Below are 13583 nucleotides of genomic sequence, written 5' to 3' on the forward strand. Positions count from 1 at the left end.
GTAGATAACAGCAGGACAAGGGGAAATGGTTTTAAGTTGAGGGAGGGAAGATTTAGGTTGGATGTCAGAGGGAAGTTCTTTACAGAGAGAGTGGTGAGGTGCTGGAACAGGCTGCTCAGAGAAGTTGTGGATGCTCCACTCCTAGAAGTCTACAAGGCCAGGTTGGATGGGGCCCTGGGCAGCCTGGTCTAGTATTGAATGTGGAGGTTGGTGGCCCTGCATGTGGCAGGGGGGTTGGAAATTTCATGATCCTTGAGGTCCCTTCCAACCTTGGCCATTCTGTGATTCTGTGATTCCTTATGCTTAAATAAATCAGAGAACAACCACTCAAGTCCTTGCTTAGGAATATCAGTTTTCAAACTTACTCTGAAGCAATAATCAGAAAGATCTTTTCTGTTTTGCTCTGGTGAGGCTTTAGTCCTGTTAGTGCAACAACAGGAGCAAAACAATAAAAATTTCAACATGCCATCCAACAAAATGTTACAAGTGGCTAGAATAGCAAGGGACTTTAACAGCTTTAACAAAACAACTTAGCAAGATGGAAAGTTAAAAGCTTCTGCTTTCTAAGCCTGACGACATTTGATTTGAAAATACAGTTTCATTTAGTAACAAGTACTGAAACTCCTTTAATTAAGTATAATCAAACCTGATGTCTATATTCACCTCATTCTAGAATTTTTCATGGCACAAATGCGAGAATGCTTCAAGCTACAAATTAAGTATTCTAGAAGTATAACAAAAAATAATTACAATATATTATAATGTGAATGAGTTGCTTCTGTTTGACTGCTTGCCATCACAGAACTATTTCTGGAATGTTAACACACCACATATCACCGTGTGGCCTGGTTCAGTCTAGTTCAGTGATAAGGAGTGAAGGGACCCACAGACCCACACCCTGGAAAAGGAAACGGAGGAAGGGAAGGAAAAAAAAAGGTAGTGAGATGGGCCTAACAAGGAAAACAGTGGCAACAAGCTAAGAGAAAAAAAACAACTTAGTTTACTAAATATAACAGTGGAATGTGAGATAATATAATACAGTAGGATTGGAAGCTAATAAATCAAATAAAGAGTTTCCAAAACTGAAGTCCTTACTCTAATGCTGTAGGCAAGACGGCTAGGGAGCAAAGAGGGCAGTCTGGCAACTGACAGTGCACTGCGTGATGTTATGATGTGGAATACGAATCAAAAATCATAAAACGAGGATACCACAGAACAATATCTCTTGTTTTAAATAGGAGACTGTGAAAAACTGTCCCTTAGTTTGTCCTTTAAAATTCAAATTGCTTCCTCCTTAGTTCAAGAGAGTTTAACTATTTTGAGAATATCTAGTATTGAAAGCATTGAGTTACCTTTATAATAAAGAAAAGCTTTCCCTAAGACTACTCTAGTAACAAAATTTAAGTCACTATACCTTAATCACCAAAACCATCTACAGCAAACTTACCATTTCCTAACTGTGTAGGCTTCAGCAGCTTCTATTAGCATTACCAGGCACTGTACTATGTACAATTGTACACTGTACATTGTTTGTGAGTGTTGAAATACATAAAGCAACACACCCATCATAAGACTACCATCCCTTGTTTATGCATTTGCTAAGTCAGAAAAGAAAATCAATTGGTGAAGGTCATGCCAAATGCCTTTTTTTCCCAGGAACCAGTAGCTAACTTTATCCTTTACAGTCCAGCACCACTCTGAACCATATGTTTTTCAATACAGTAAACATTTACACAGAATTAATAATTTGAACCATTATGATTTTACTAAGCATCACTTCCTCCTTACAGATCACACATTATTAAGCATTATTCTAAGCATCACTTCTTCCTTATAGATCACACATTATTAAACATTATCCAATCAATGTATTGTAAAACAAACAAAACAAAACAAACAAACAAAAAAAAAAATCAGTGGATCATACCTGAACTCACCACGATAAAGCTTCTGTAGTGCTTCAGGAAATGAATGTGTATATCTCACAGGCAAGCACAGGTGACCCTCTGATCTGGAAGCAAAAGGGAATAAAGACACTGGAAAATGACAGTATACCAATATATGATGCCTTAAAAAAAGAAAAAAAGCCTTTTTGTTACATAAAGCAAAGCAAGAGTTTTTACAAGCCCATAGTATTAACAGTACATCAGCAACTACACCCATCTTTCAGCTCCTGTAGCACACACATGAGGATCTTCCATATTTCTCCTAACAAGGGGCTGCTCAGCTAGCAATTCTGTAAGAATGTATACATTCTAAGAGTTCTTGTCACTGCAGTTCTAGGCAAGGAATTCAAAGTTAAAAACTTTGCCAGTTAGGAACAATATTTAACACAAGTTAGTGATACAAGACAGGCAGGTAACATGCCTAAGATCAAATGAATGGCACCTCCATGCCAGACGGCTAAACACTGTTACTGTTTCATGAGTGATACTTGATAACTTGAAGGCAGTTGTTATTTGAACCCTGCTATTCAGACTTGATACTGTAGAAAATTTATTAGCAAACTTTGAAAAATGTTTAAGAGAAGCAAGGAATGCAAATAATTACAATATCTTATCACTGCTTTCTTATCTACCAATATTTAATTGGTAATACCAGAAGCAAAAATCTAAATCTGGATATCACAGCAGATAAAGCCTGGGTGAATTCTGAGTTTTTATCTGCCACCCATTTGAAGGTTATACCAACTGGGCAGTACTAATACACCAGATCCACCTGCCCAAAGCAATCTTACTGCTAGGTGGAGTTTATAGAGGACAACTAGATGCCATTAATTGGTTGAGGAGGCAACATCTTCTCTTTAAGTGTTCAGGTACCACACTGAGTTGCTTTTGCTATCTAAGACTCCTTTCCATTCAGTACTCTATACCACAACCTCCAGCCCCAAGCTTGTTGTCAGTAACACAAGTTTCCAAGCTCTAAGCGCTTCTACATTTGTATGAAAGCGCTGCATACAGTAATGCTTATCTAATATACCTTAATCCTCTCAGATGAGAGGGGATAACCCTTTTTGGAAACTTTTATAATAAAACAAGTTAACTTGATGCCTACAATTGAGTACAATAGAGATATATGTTGCTAAATGCCACGGGCATGCAACATGCGTCACGAAAATAGATGCATGTTATGCCTGACATTAAATGGAGCACTGCTTTCCCAAATGTGTTTTTACCTTTCAGGATCAGTATTTACTCCAATAACTGGTTTAAATTTATCAAAGACCTTACTGGCTGCCAACAGCATTGTACCATCACCTACAGAAAAACAAGATGTTAGTTTCACATTTCATTCCAATCCAAATAGTCTCACATGTTTTGCAGCACGTATCACCCTTGCCCATCTATCTGTATTTACAGCCAATCAGCTAAGGAGTACACATACAAACACACACACACGCCAAAAAGAGGACCAGAAAACTACTAATATTTTTAAAGCAAAACACCACCAACTAAATTCAAGATAACAAATGTGACTGGAAAAAGTTAGAAAAGATTTATGGAGGTTTCTATACACTTATTACCTACTAAGATGAATCATTTAGAAAAAAATGCTAAACAAAATCACAGAAGTCAGGAAACAATATCAGATTTTACAGTGATTCCTATCAAAACAACAGCTCTAGTTTCATATCAGAAGGCATAATTTAAACATCTTATTTGGCTCCACATATCCATGTTTGGAAAAAAGTCTCACATTAAATTGAGAAGGTTATAAGCCTTTAAGTGCCACTGTTTCTTCAGATCTTAATATAGTTCTCTGTCAAGCAGAAAGACAATTCTAATCCAAATCAGTCTTTAGAACAAGATAGGAGCTCCGAAAATCCTTGATGTGCCAACTTCTCTCATAACTATGAGGGATGTTGCCACAATCAAGCTGGCAGAGGAAATACTAACCCCCCATTTTAGTATTCAACTTTGAATATTTCACTGAAATCTACAGCAGTATTATTAGAGTGCTTCTGGTATAAACACTTAAGACCTATTTTGAGTACTAAGGGCAAAATGGACAGGAAGAAGGCAGGGCAGTGTTCAGGTACTGCCACAACTGCTTGAACATTATGTCAGAGCTCGGCAACACACAGTAGATTTTGCAGCAATTTACAAAAGCAAAACTGAATGACCAGCTGCAATCCAGTGTTAAAAGGAATCAATTAGGATAGCTGCTCTGTTGGTTCATTTAGAAAGCTCTAAGCAGTGACAGAAGCGGCTCAGAAATTGCATACCTCTATCTATCCAAATAGATACGTCTGTCAGTCACTGGAATTAAATGTGAAAGAAAGAAAAAAAGTTTGGGAAGCGAAGGAAATGGCAGTTTGTTAATCTCCACCTCACATTTCTCAAAAGCAGAGTGAGGTAAAGGGCTACACTTAATCATAGAAAAGCAAGTATTTTATCCTCTTCAGTAGAAAGCAATAGAAAAGTCAACAATTTAACCATTTTAAATAAGACAACACTAAACATATCCAAGCGTTGCCATTTATTTCCTACTGCTACAACTTTAGATACTGGATAATTTGTTGCCAAGGTATGAACATCTCCAGATGCTTCACACGTTGCAAATTTTATTTGAAAAACACATCTATGAAAACATAATAAAATACTTCATTTCCATAAAATCATACCTCCCGCAGATATAACAGCATCTGCCCATCGAACTGTCTCTTCATTATATTCTCGACGTTTAACAAGACGGACTTCTATCTTCTCGCTCCTGAAAAGTGCAGAAAAAAGCCAGAATGTGTCCTATATCGTTTACTGTCACATCCTTCTGGAAAACTAGCATGTAACTAAGGACTAATTAGACTGTTATTTGGCTTATAAGCATTTTACGCCCACACAAATGCTTTCTATCTTTTCCATCTGTTTTCAAGATAATCATTTCATGTGTTAGTTAACCAAACTGAACTAGTTCACATGATATTTCAGGGATGACTGTCTATCCACATCATCCTGTTTTCAATATTCTTCTATTAAGACTTGTCATACAAAGCTTTCTTAACATTATTTCACACAACCTATGTACAGTTGCAAGTTCTGAAATTCTCAGCATCCATGTATTTTTACCGTAAACTGTCTACAACATGCTCCACATTTTTTGTATGAACGCGATGCCGTTCTAATAGACCAGCGTAATTAGATCCCTTCAAGGCAAGCTGTAAGACAGAAAATGGAACAGTTAATCAAGAGCACTTACTGTAGTGACTAATGTAAACAGAAACTATATAAAACCTATTTTGTCTCATTATAAATATACATGCTTTTATAAGTGTCCCTTTAGTTACATCTCTGTATAAATCCCAGCCAGCTTACATTCACCAATTAAAGTAATTACACTGTCACAGTAATCAACCTCCAGGGCTGCATACAATCATGCAAACAAATATGGTACACTGACCTCTATGCCACTGCAGACACTTCTCTAAATTCATGCGTTTTAGACTCTGGGTAGATCCACATAAAACAGTTTTAGTAATATCCTCCTCCAGCATGTGATGAAAGCGCTCAAATAGTTACTTACCTAAACTTCATGCTATACATAGAGAGGACAATGGAAAAAGCAACACGAATGCTTAATTAACACAGGTATCTCTGAAAGACTTATAGCATTAACCTTCAAACTGCATTTGAGCCAAAACGGAAGACTGCCAAATGGTAACAAAGGTAGCACTTCCCTTGCATCAAAAACAAAGCAAAACTTAAGTTAAAGCCACCTACTGCCTTCAATATTGGCCCTTGGTTCATAGACCAAAGTTTTCAAAACCGTATCAGTAGCAAGACAAACTGTGGTGAGCAGTTGCGTTCTAGCACCATTCTTCTTGGAAGCAAAATAATTCAAATACTTAATCTCAGGACACTCTTCAGATTGTGCGAACATCTGAAGTTCACATGGGTAAGACCTGAATGAGGAGGCAGGTAAGACCACTGCCTCATTATCTTTTTTTTTTTTTTTTAATGAGCTTCCATTGAAGTAATTCAGTCACCACCTCTTTCTGCATATATTTTCCACCTCATTATTTAGTCTGTTCAATTGGTGCTGGTATGCCAAATACATGTCTATGTGCAGATTAAGCTGAATTTTGGAAGAAGAAAAAAAAAGATGCTATTAAGTGAAAGGAGTTAGTAAATACATTGCTAATGAAAAAGATCCTGCTTGGAGCAGTAGGCTAGACTAGATCACCTCTTCTGCTTCCATCTAACCTGAAGTATTCCAAGATGACGCTGTCACTGTTTCCCCTTCCCACTCTGCAGAGCAGAAAAAAATTTCTCCTTGAGTTTGCGTAGAGAAATCTGTCTGTGCCAGAAGCTTTGAAAAGGCATTTCCAGCTATTCACTTCTGTGCTTTTATACAAGGCTGCACTGCCTTCCAAGAACAAGCAGTGCCAGACAGCTGAATCTAATCCCATTTTCATATAGATTCCCACACCACAGCTTGACTAAGATACAGGTCCTGGATGAACTTACAACAAACACACTGACTTAATTTAAAAAGTGCAATTCACCAACTCAATGTCTTGCTTACAGTATGACTTTAGTAATGACCATTTCCCTTAGCTGAAGTAGCAAAGAAACACACGGTTGTCCAAAATGAAGACCTGGGCTCAAGGTTTAAGTTCTCTACAAAGCTTTAAACATGAACCAAGTTTCCCATTTCAAAGTACCAGTGAGTTGCAGGCCGCAGGCATTAAGCTGGAGTTTGTATTTCATGTGTGGAAGTAAATAATCTGTGAAATTAGCAGTCTGAAAAACATATGCTGCAGTAAGTGTCTGCTAGTCAGGCACTCAGTTGGTGACAGTGTTTTGTTCAGTGTACATATCCAAAGGAGACGCAAATGGGAGCCCTGACCTTGTAACCCTGTAGGTTTTTTGAGTGTAGCGTTTATTTGCTTTGGATTTCTTTTTGGTTGTAAAGCAAGGTCAGTTAGTGCTCCAGAAAGTATGATTGAAAATCCAAATTTTAGCAAATTAGACCTTTGTGCTAAGGGGTCTCTGTGTAGCAAATACATACATTTTTTTCTTTTCTCCTTCCTGTTCCAGATGGATTCTGTAAATTTGAGAAATAGCCCAGCAGTGAGTAGTGCTGTATCTGTCTGCAGTGTCGTGATTTTTCCCCTGCCCACATCTGCACCTTTGTTCCTCAGAGCAGCACCATGAGTTCTTGTGCAGAGAGTCTATTGGAATGTGTAAGCATTGTATCTGGGGAGGAGACCCTAGGCAATTCATGGGACTTAGCACCCTGCACCCCAGCAAAGTGGTGCTAACAAGCACAATTACCTGGAAGATCAGTGAAGGTGTTTTGAAGTTTCTTTGCTTATGACCAAGCACAGCTTGGGTTTGCTTCAAAGAGGGCTTCAGAGCTCTTGTTAGGTCGGGCTACCTGGTCTGAGTGACCCCAGATGGGTTCATGCTCTCATACTGCAGGCATGATTCTGCTGAAGCCTGTCATATTGCTATCAAAAGCTTCAACCACACCCTAATCAAACAAAACATCTATTCAGTGAGCCTGGTTTTCTCCAGTGAAGATGTAAATTGGACTCATTTTTTTCTAAATTTGATGACTACACAATCTTTTTCTCTAACAAAAGCATAGAGGGTCAGTTTTGATGCATTTTGGTATTTGTAGTGCAGAAGCAAGTAGGAGAAACATGTTTCAGCTTTAAGAAATTTGAAAAGGCTAAGAGGCCTGGTGAATCCCATAAAGGCAGGATCACTGGTAAAATAAATACAGCAGTGAAACTTGTGAGTGGTCACTGTTGTCTGGGTAATTGGTCTTCATCTGACAGAAGCTGAAGGTGGGCATGATCTGACACTGTGATGGCTGTTGTCCTCAGATCCAGACTCCTGCTGTATGAAAGCACAGAGCTGAAGCCCCTGTTGGTTTCAGCCAAGGCTGAAGAAGCCCCAGAGATTTAAGCTGTGTCTTGAGCAGACCCTTTTTTTTTGTGGCATGATCCCATTTCAAAGTACCACTGAGTTGCAGGCTGCAGGCATTAAGCCCAGTTCCTTCTTTCTTGTCCAAGTCTGGGACATGAGTAACTTCACAAACTGTTCCCAGCGCCTGGCCTTTATGCATGCTGTGTTTCTATTAGTTCTGTATGTCATTCTCCATGCTGCAGCACCCTAGTGGGCTGCTTTAGCAAGGAACCATTTTGCTTATACCTCCCAAACCTTCTCTCCTAGCAGTTTAGACCCCTCACTTTTGTAATATGAGGACAGCAGCCTTCCAAAGGCTGCCTTTGTATCTGCCATAGAATGACAATGATGAAGCGTTATGTATTCCATTACTTCTCTGGCAGATGACTTGACTATTTCTTCACCTGATAAGTAAAACAGGCAAAAATCACTTTCCCAAAGCTTTAAAGAAATGCTGCTTTGGGGGTGAGAATTTTATCTGCAGATGAACAAAACTAAAAATACCACAAACTGCTTACTAGTTCTTTGTTTACCACATTAAAGCACTGTTACTTTAACCACAACTGAGGAATCCATATAGTGCTTTGCAATCTGAGGGCTAATCCAGAACAAATTGTTGTGTTAACTATAAACAAATCAGGAATTTCTTTCTGCAGTTGCAGGTTTCCAGAAATCCAGTACAATGTAAGCAATCCAAGTAGACACTAACATAACAATGACATAAATCACAACTACTTAAAGGCTCTTCCAAAAAAAAAAAAAAGAAAAAGAAAAAAAGCCTTTCTCGGCTGTATTAAGCATTAGATTATGAGAGTTGACATTTAATTTAAACGCATGAAAACGCCATACATTCATGTTTACTTGCTATATATAAACTAAGTATACATGAATGAGGCGCTGGAAAAAACAAACACACACTATGGAAGAAGTAGTTATGTTCCAGTCATTTGTTTCAGTCATTTCCAGACTCCTCACATGACCAAACAACAACCTTGAAGGCATTTTATTCTATAATGTAGCAACTAAACTTACCGAACACTGAGACAAAAATACCAACTCTGGAAAGTAAAGGTAAGTAAAAAAAACACCGTGACTGTTATTTGAACCACAGTTACACACACCACAATGCTTCCAGCAGAGCAGCTCAAACTTTTTGTGAGAAAAGTGTCCTAGGTTTATATAATCTTGGCGTACTGTAATCCATCTCTTGACTCCATGATGCTTCAAATTCAGCACACAGTATTCTTTTATTTATTTATTTATTTCCTTTCAAGGTGAGGCAGTAAACTACTGTTCTGCCAGTTTTTAAACCCTTTTTATGCACTCCCTAGAAGATAATCTGCTGGAATAGTTCACATTACAGAACATGCAATCAGAGATGGCTAGTCTGAAGCTGAAAAGCTTCACAGCACCACCTCAATTGTTAATTGAGTCCTCATCCTACCTTCACACACCACACATCTGGATCCATACAACATACGGAAACATACGGACTGATATACACTCTAAAGCTCACTGCTTTTTAGAATGTCTCAAGTTATAAAAGAAAACATGGGGGGGCTTTATGTTTTCTAAAAAGATTAAGACTTCATTTGAAAATTATTATTTTGTTAAACTCTTCAGTTCGCACATTAGTTTTCCCTTTTTACTCCCTGCCTTGCATCTATAAAAACCCTAGTATTAAAAATATCTGAGTGGCATTTTCTGAACAGAATTCTAGTGGATCAAGGGCATTTGGAGTGAAAAGCAGATTTCAAACAGAAGTCTACAGAACAAAAAGCCTGTCTAGTTGCTAAGAGTACCTTGTGGGTACTTGTGTGACACCCTGAAACCAGAAATCCTGGTACTGAGGAAAAGAAATTCAGAGGTGAGGTCACAAAAAAAAAAAATCTTTTTGCCATTTGATGTAAAAGAAGCAATGAGTTTTTTTCTCTAATATAAGAAAAAAAAATCTTTATCCAGTGAGAGATAGTAGCGCATTTTCCTTAAGAGATGACCTTCTAAGAAACACTGAAAGTTTAATGGACAGATTAGTAACAGCTGGTGCTGCATGCACCTAAACTGTAGGGATGCATCCAATTCCTCTCCACTTCTATGATTTTCTTTTTGGTGCACAAGAACTCACAAGCTCCAGCTGAGGCTTTTGCATTGCTGGGGGGAGCTTCCTTCTGGACCAGCCCTGCTTAGCATTATTTTGGTGCCCTATATTAACACTGAGCTCACACTGTGCGTCTTTCAGAGGCAGCAATACCCAGAGTACTCCTTCTCTAACCATATGCCAATTTTCAAGATATCTAAAAAAACACGTTTTTTGAGATGACCATCTCAGCCAACTTGCTGCAGTGGTCCAAAATTTCAATTCTTTCCTTTCCCTCCCCACTCCAAAAACAGACACCTAAAACAGTCACAGCAGCATATCAACTGTGGTCCGCATTAAATCACCTTCCGCCAGTGAAGAAAAACACAACTGTAACTTTTCACTGGACAACATTTTCAAAAGTAATTAAACTGAATCTGATGTGTGTTTGGACAGCTAATTTTGTTGATCTCCCCTAGATACCTTCCAGCAGTGACAGATTAGCAGTTAGGCTTCAACTGCTCTGTAAAACTGAAAAAATAAATAGGGCTGAGGAAATTATCTAGTACTGGGACTGAGAGTTCTCTGAAACAGCAATGCTTGCTCCTCACAAGTTTTGTGGGAAGAAAATAAAGGTTCCTTAAGTGGCACTGAAATTCTTCTAGAATCAATAGCAGCCTTCACTATTAGCTGACTGGGTCAGTCGTTATAGTAACCATCAACCTTTAGACACCAAGCAGAGGAAATTCAAGAGCACTGTCAGTGATGGTAAGCAAACCATGTGTAGGGGCTTGCAAAATGATCGGGACTTTTACTGAACTTCCAGCCAATATCTGCAAATGTTAGAAATACAAAAGTCTCTTAAAATCTCATGAGGGCAAACAAAACAGCTCCAGTGTGACATGATGCACAAAACTTGCTAATGTAAAAATTTAAGTGCTGGATTATGTAAGGGCATTTTTCTTTCAAGGTGTCAGAAGATAAATAATCTTTTACATGTATTTGACTTTCTAAGCTTTTAAAGACTCTGAAATCCTCTCCAGCATAGTAGCATTCACAGCACTTACCTATCCTTTCCAGAACCAGTCAGAAATAGGATGTGAATGATCAGTCAGACGTGAACAGGCACAGTTCTCAACAGACTCATTTTTCAGTGTGCAGAGCATCTGCCACAGGATATAGGAACACAACCTCTTCAGAAAAGTGTGCATGACGTACATGCAGAGATGCAACGAAAGATTTAATCTTTCAGAGATCTCCTAAATACTTTCAGTGTTTACTCTCTATGCATGTCTCCCCCATCTGTTCTATTTTCCTGCTGGCTGGACTATTTCTTCACCTCTCCCTCTTTGCAGTAAGAAAGAATTAAGGAATTCTGAACTTGCCACTTTGACTCTGCAACTTTTAACAGTGTCTGTGTAGTACAACTCACTTGGTACACCCAAAAAAAGGGCCACAGCTCCCAGGTGCCTGCATTTTCTATTAGAAGTGTTGGCAAACCAGCTTCTATACCAAGGCAGCGTACTGTTCAGTGTAAGTTATAATTTATACAGCATATCATGTATATAATGCACACCAATTTACATTTTTTCATGTATATTAAAATACATCAATGATTTAGAGTCTCTGTGAATACAGAACAATTTAATTGTTTGTGTAATCTATTTAATTTGAGGCTCAAAGGCATATACAAGTGTCTCTTCTGCATTAGGTGATTTACTGTTTTTTCTATCTTCATGCAAAAACACACCAAGTGCAACACTTAAATTTGGGCCTGCTTTCTTGCTGCAGCAATCAGGCACATCCGCTTAGGTCTGTAACAAGTGTTTCCTGCACACATTCATGCTTTTTGCCATCATCTCATCGCCCACAGGCTTTCACGCCAGCCCAGATGCCCACTTTGCTCCCTGTCTCACCTCTCCATGCGACTGAGCTTCTGCACCACTCATATCTGCATTAGGGTATGGCCTTCAGGATGAACCAAACCCCCAACCTTGCATACTCCCAGTGGGACACCCTGTCCATGTGTCTGGCTTCAGCTTCTCAGAGACCAGCAGCCCGGGGACCAGCTCCTGCAGCCTACACCAGAAGCAGGAAGCAGCGTGACTAATTGGGAACAAAAAGCACTGATCTCCAAAGCTATCTATAGCAGGAAAAGCATTTTGGAGATACACAGGAGAGCTGGTAAGACTCTCCAGAATCCTCATCCAATGCATTTGCTAAGACTGCTGCTAGTCCAGAAATGAACGAGAAGAATACGAGACCTGATTCCCAACAGACAGTAAATAGAGACATTTTTGCAGAAAGCCTAAATAAATACTGATGGACGCGTATTCAGGCAAGTTAGACTTTGGCTACATAGAGATAATGAGTTCTATTGCTGCAATTCTTCACGTGGACGTATTCTGTGGGGGAAGCTAGATGTAAAAAAAAGGTACTACTCACAGTCTGGAGAATTAGTATTCCTGAGATTTTCTCCAAAAATACATGTAAGATTTTTCTGCAACTACTGCAATAAAGCACTGTGCATCCGGGGTTACTTTTCTTTAAGGGATCTTCAGCTGACACAGGCTATTGATCCCCTGTCCTGGTCTAGCCTGCACAAAAGCAGTTAGGGAAAGGTGAAACAAGCAGTTTTGTTCCTCCTGGGTTCAGCTGCATGCTGAAGAACTAAGCTGATTCTCTATACTTCGCAGCAGAAAAAGTTCCCTCGAGAGAAGCTTAACTGCATGCAAACAGAGGAGCGGTCTTGATGTGAGCTGGGTGAGATGCTGCTTCTCTGCAGATCTGGTGGGACAGAGAGATACTCAGCAGCACAGACCTGCACAGAGTGACAGTGTGAATGCAGGCAGGTGGTTCCATGTGGCACCACATGAAGTTCGATCACGTAAAGAGATTTATGCAACACGCAGTATGCACAGATAGGAATTCCACAGGAGATGGACAGCTGCCTGAAGTACCCAGGAAAATGGTTAAAAAGGAAAGTGTTGAAAAGTGGCAAGAGCTCTCTTTCTTCAGATAGTGTACTTCTGAAGGCAACACAAGCACAACACCTGCCCCTCCTACAGAAATGAAACCCCTCTGCAAGTTTCAGCCCAGCCAAGGCTGCAAATCCAAAGTAACAGTTTGGAGCGACGACGGGCACGGCGGGAAGGTGCTGCCCTTGGCGTGCCTTCCCCAACAACCACCTGCCTTTGCACCGATCGCCATAAAGAACAAAGAAAAAGGCATCTCCGAAAGCAGCAGCAGCAGGACAGACAGGTGCGCACGGGAGATCCGACTGTTTGGCTGGAGTTGTTAGGTAACGAAAGATGAAACGAGGAAGTGAAGCAGAGCTAAAGGGGTGGGAGGGAACGCGACCAAGTCCTCTCCAGGTGTCGGAGGGGATTTTCGCAACGCAGCGCTTCCCTCCGCCTGCACCTCCGCACATACAGCCTTCTCGCTGCAAGGGAAAACAAGAGCGGGGTTCTCTGAGCTCGCACAGCCCGGCACAAACCCGGGCACCCCCGGCCCTCGGTAACAGCCCCGGCCCGAGGCCGCACCGCTCTCCCGGCCCGGTGGCGGCTCCCGGCCCCGCTCACCAGCTGCTTCAG

At 40.0% G+C, this 13583-nt stretch overlaps 1 protein-coding gene across 4 annotated transcripts; it reads right to left on the minus strand.

The window, feature by feature from the left end:
• Window positions 1-246: 246 nt before the first annotated feature.
• Window positions 247-13583, minus strand: LOC104914835 (NAD kinase 2, mitochondrial-like). Of its 4 annotated transcripts, none has more exons than XR_002109743.2 (5): window positions 11907-13565; window positions 5067-11156; window positions 4625-4713; window positions 3176-3257; window positions 247-2011 (listed from the first exon to the last, which is right to left on the minus strand). XR_002109743.2 is itself a non-coding variant. In XM_010725330.1 (5 exons), the coding sequence occupies exons 1-5, from the start codon at window positions 11937-11939 to the stop codon at window positions 1864-1866; spliced, it is 441 nt and encodes a 146-aa protein (XP_010723632.1). In that variant the 5' UTR covers window positions 11940-13553; the 3' UTR covers window positions 1849-1863. The 4 variants fall into 4 exon arrangements, 1 of the variants encoding a protein (XP_010723632.1); XM_010725330.1 differs by having other exon boundaries at window positions 1849-2011; window positions 5067-5155; window positions 11907-13553; XR_796145.3 differs by having other exon boundaries at window positions 1900-2011; window positions 5067-5155; window positions 11058-13545.

The sequence above is a fragment of the Meleagris gallopavo genome, chromosome Z, assembly GCF_000146605.3.
Source record: "Meleagris gallopavo isolate NT-WF06-2002-E0010 breed Aviagen turkey brand Nicholas breeding stock chromosome Z, Turkey_5.1, whole genome shotgun sequence".
Taxonomy (NCBI): domain Eukaryota; kingdom Metazoa; phylum Chordata; class Aves; order Galliformes; family Phasianidae; genus Meleagris; species Meleagris gallopavo.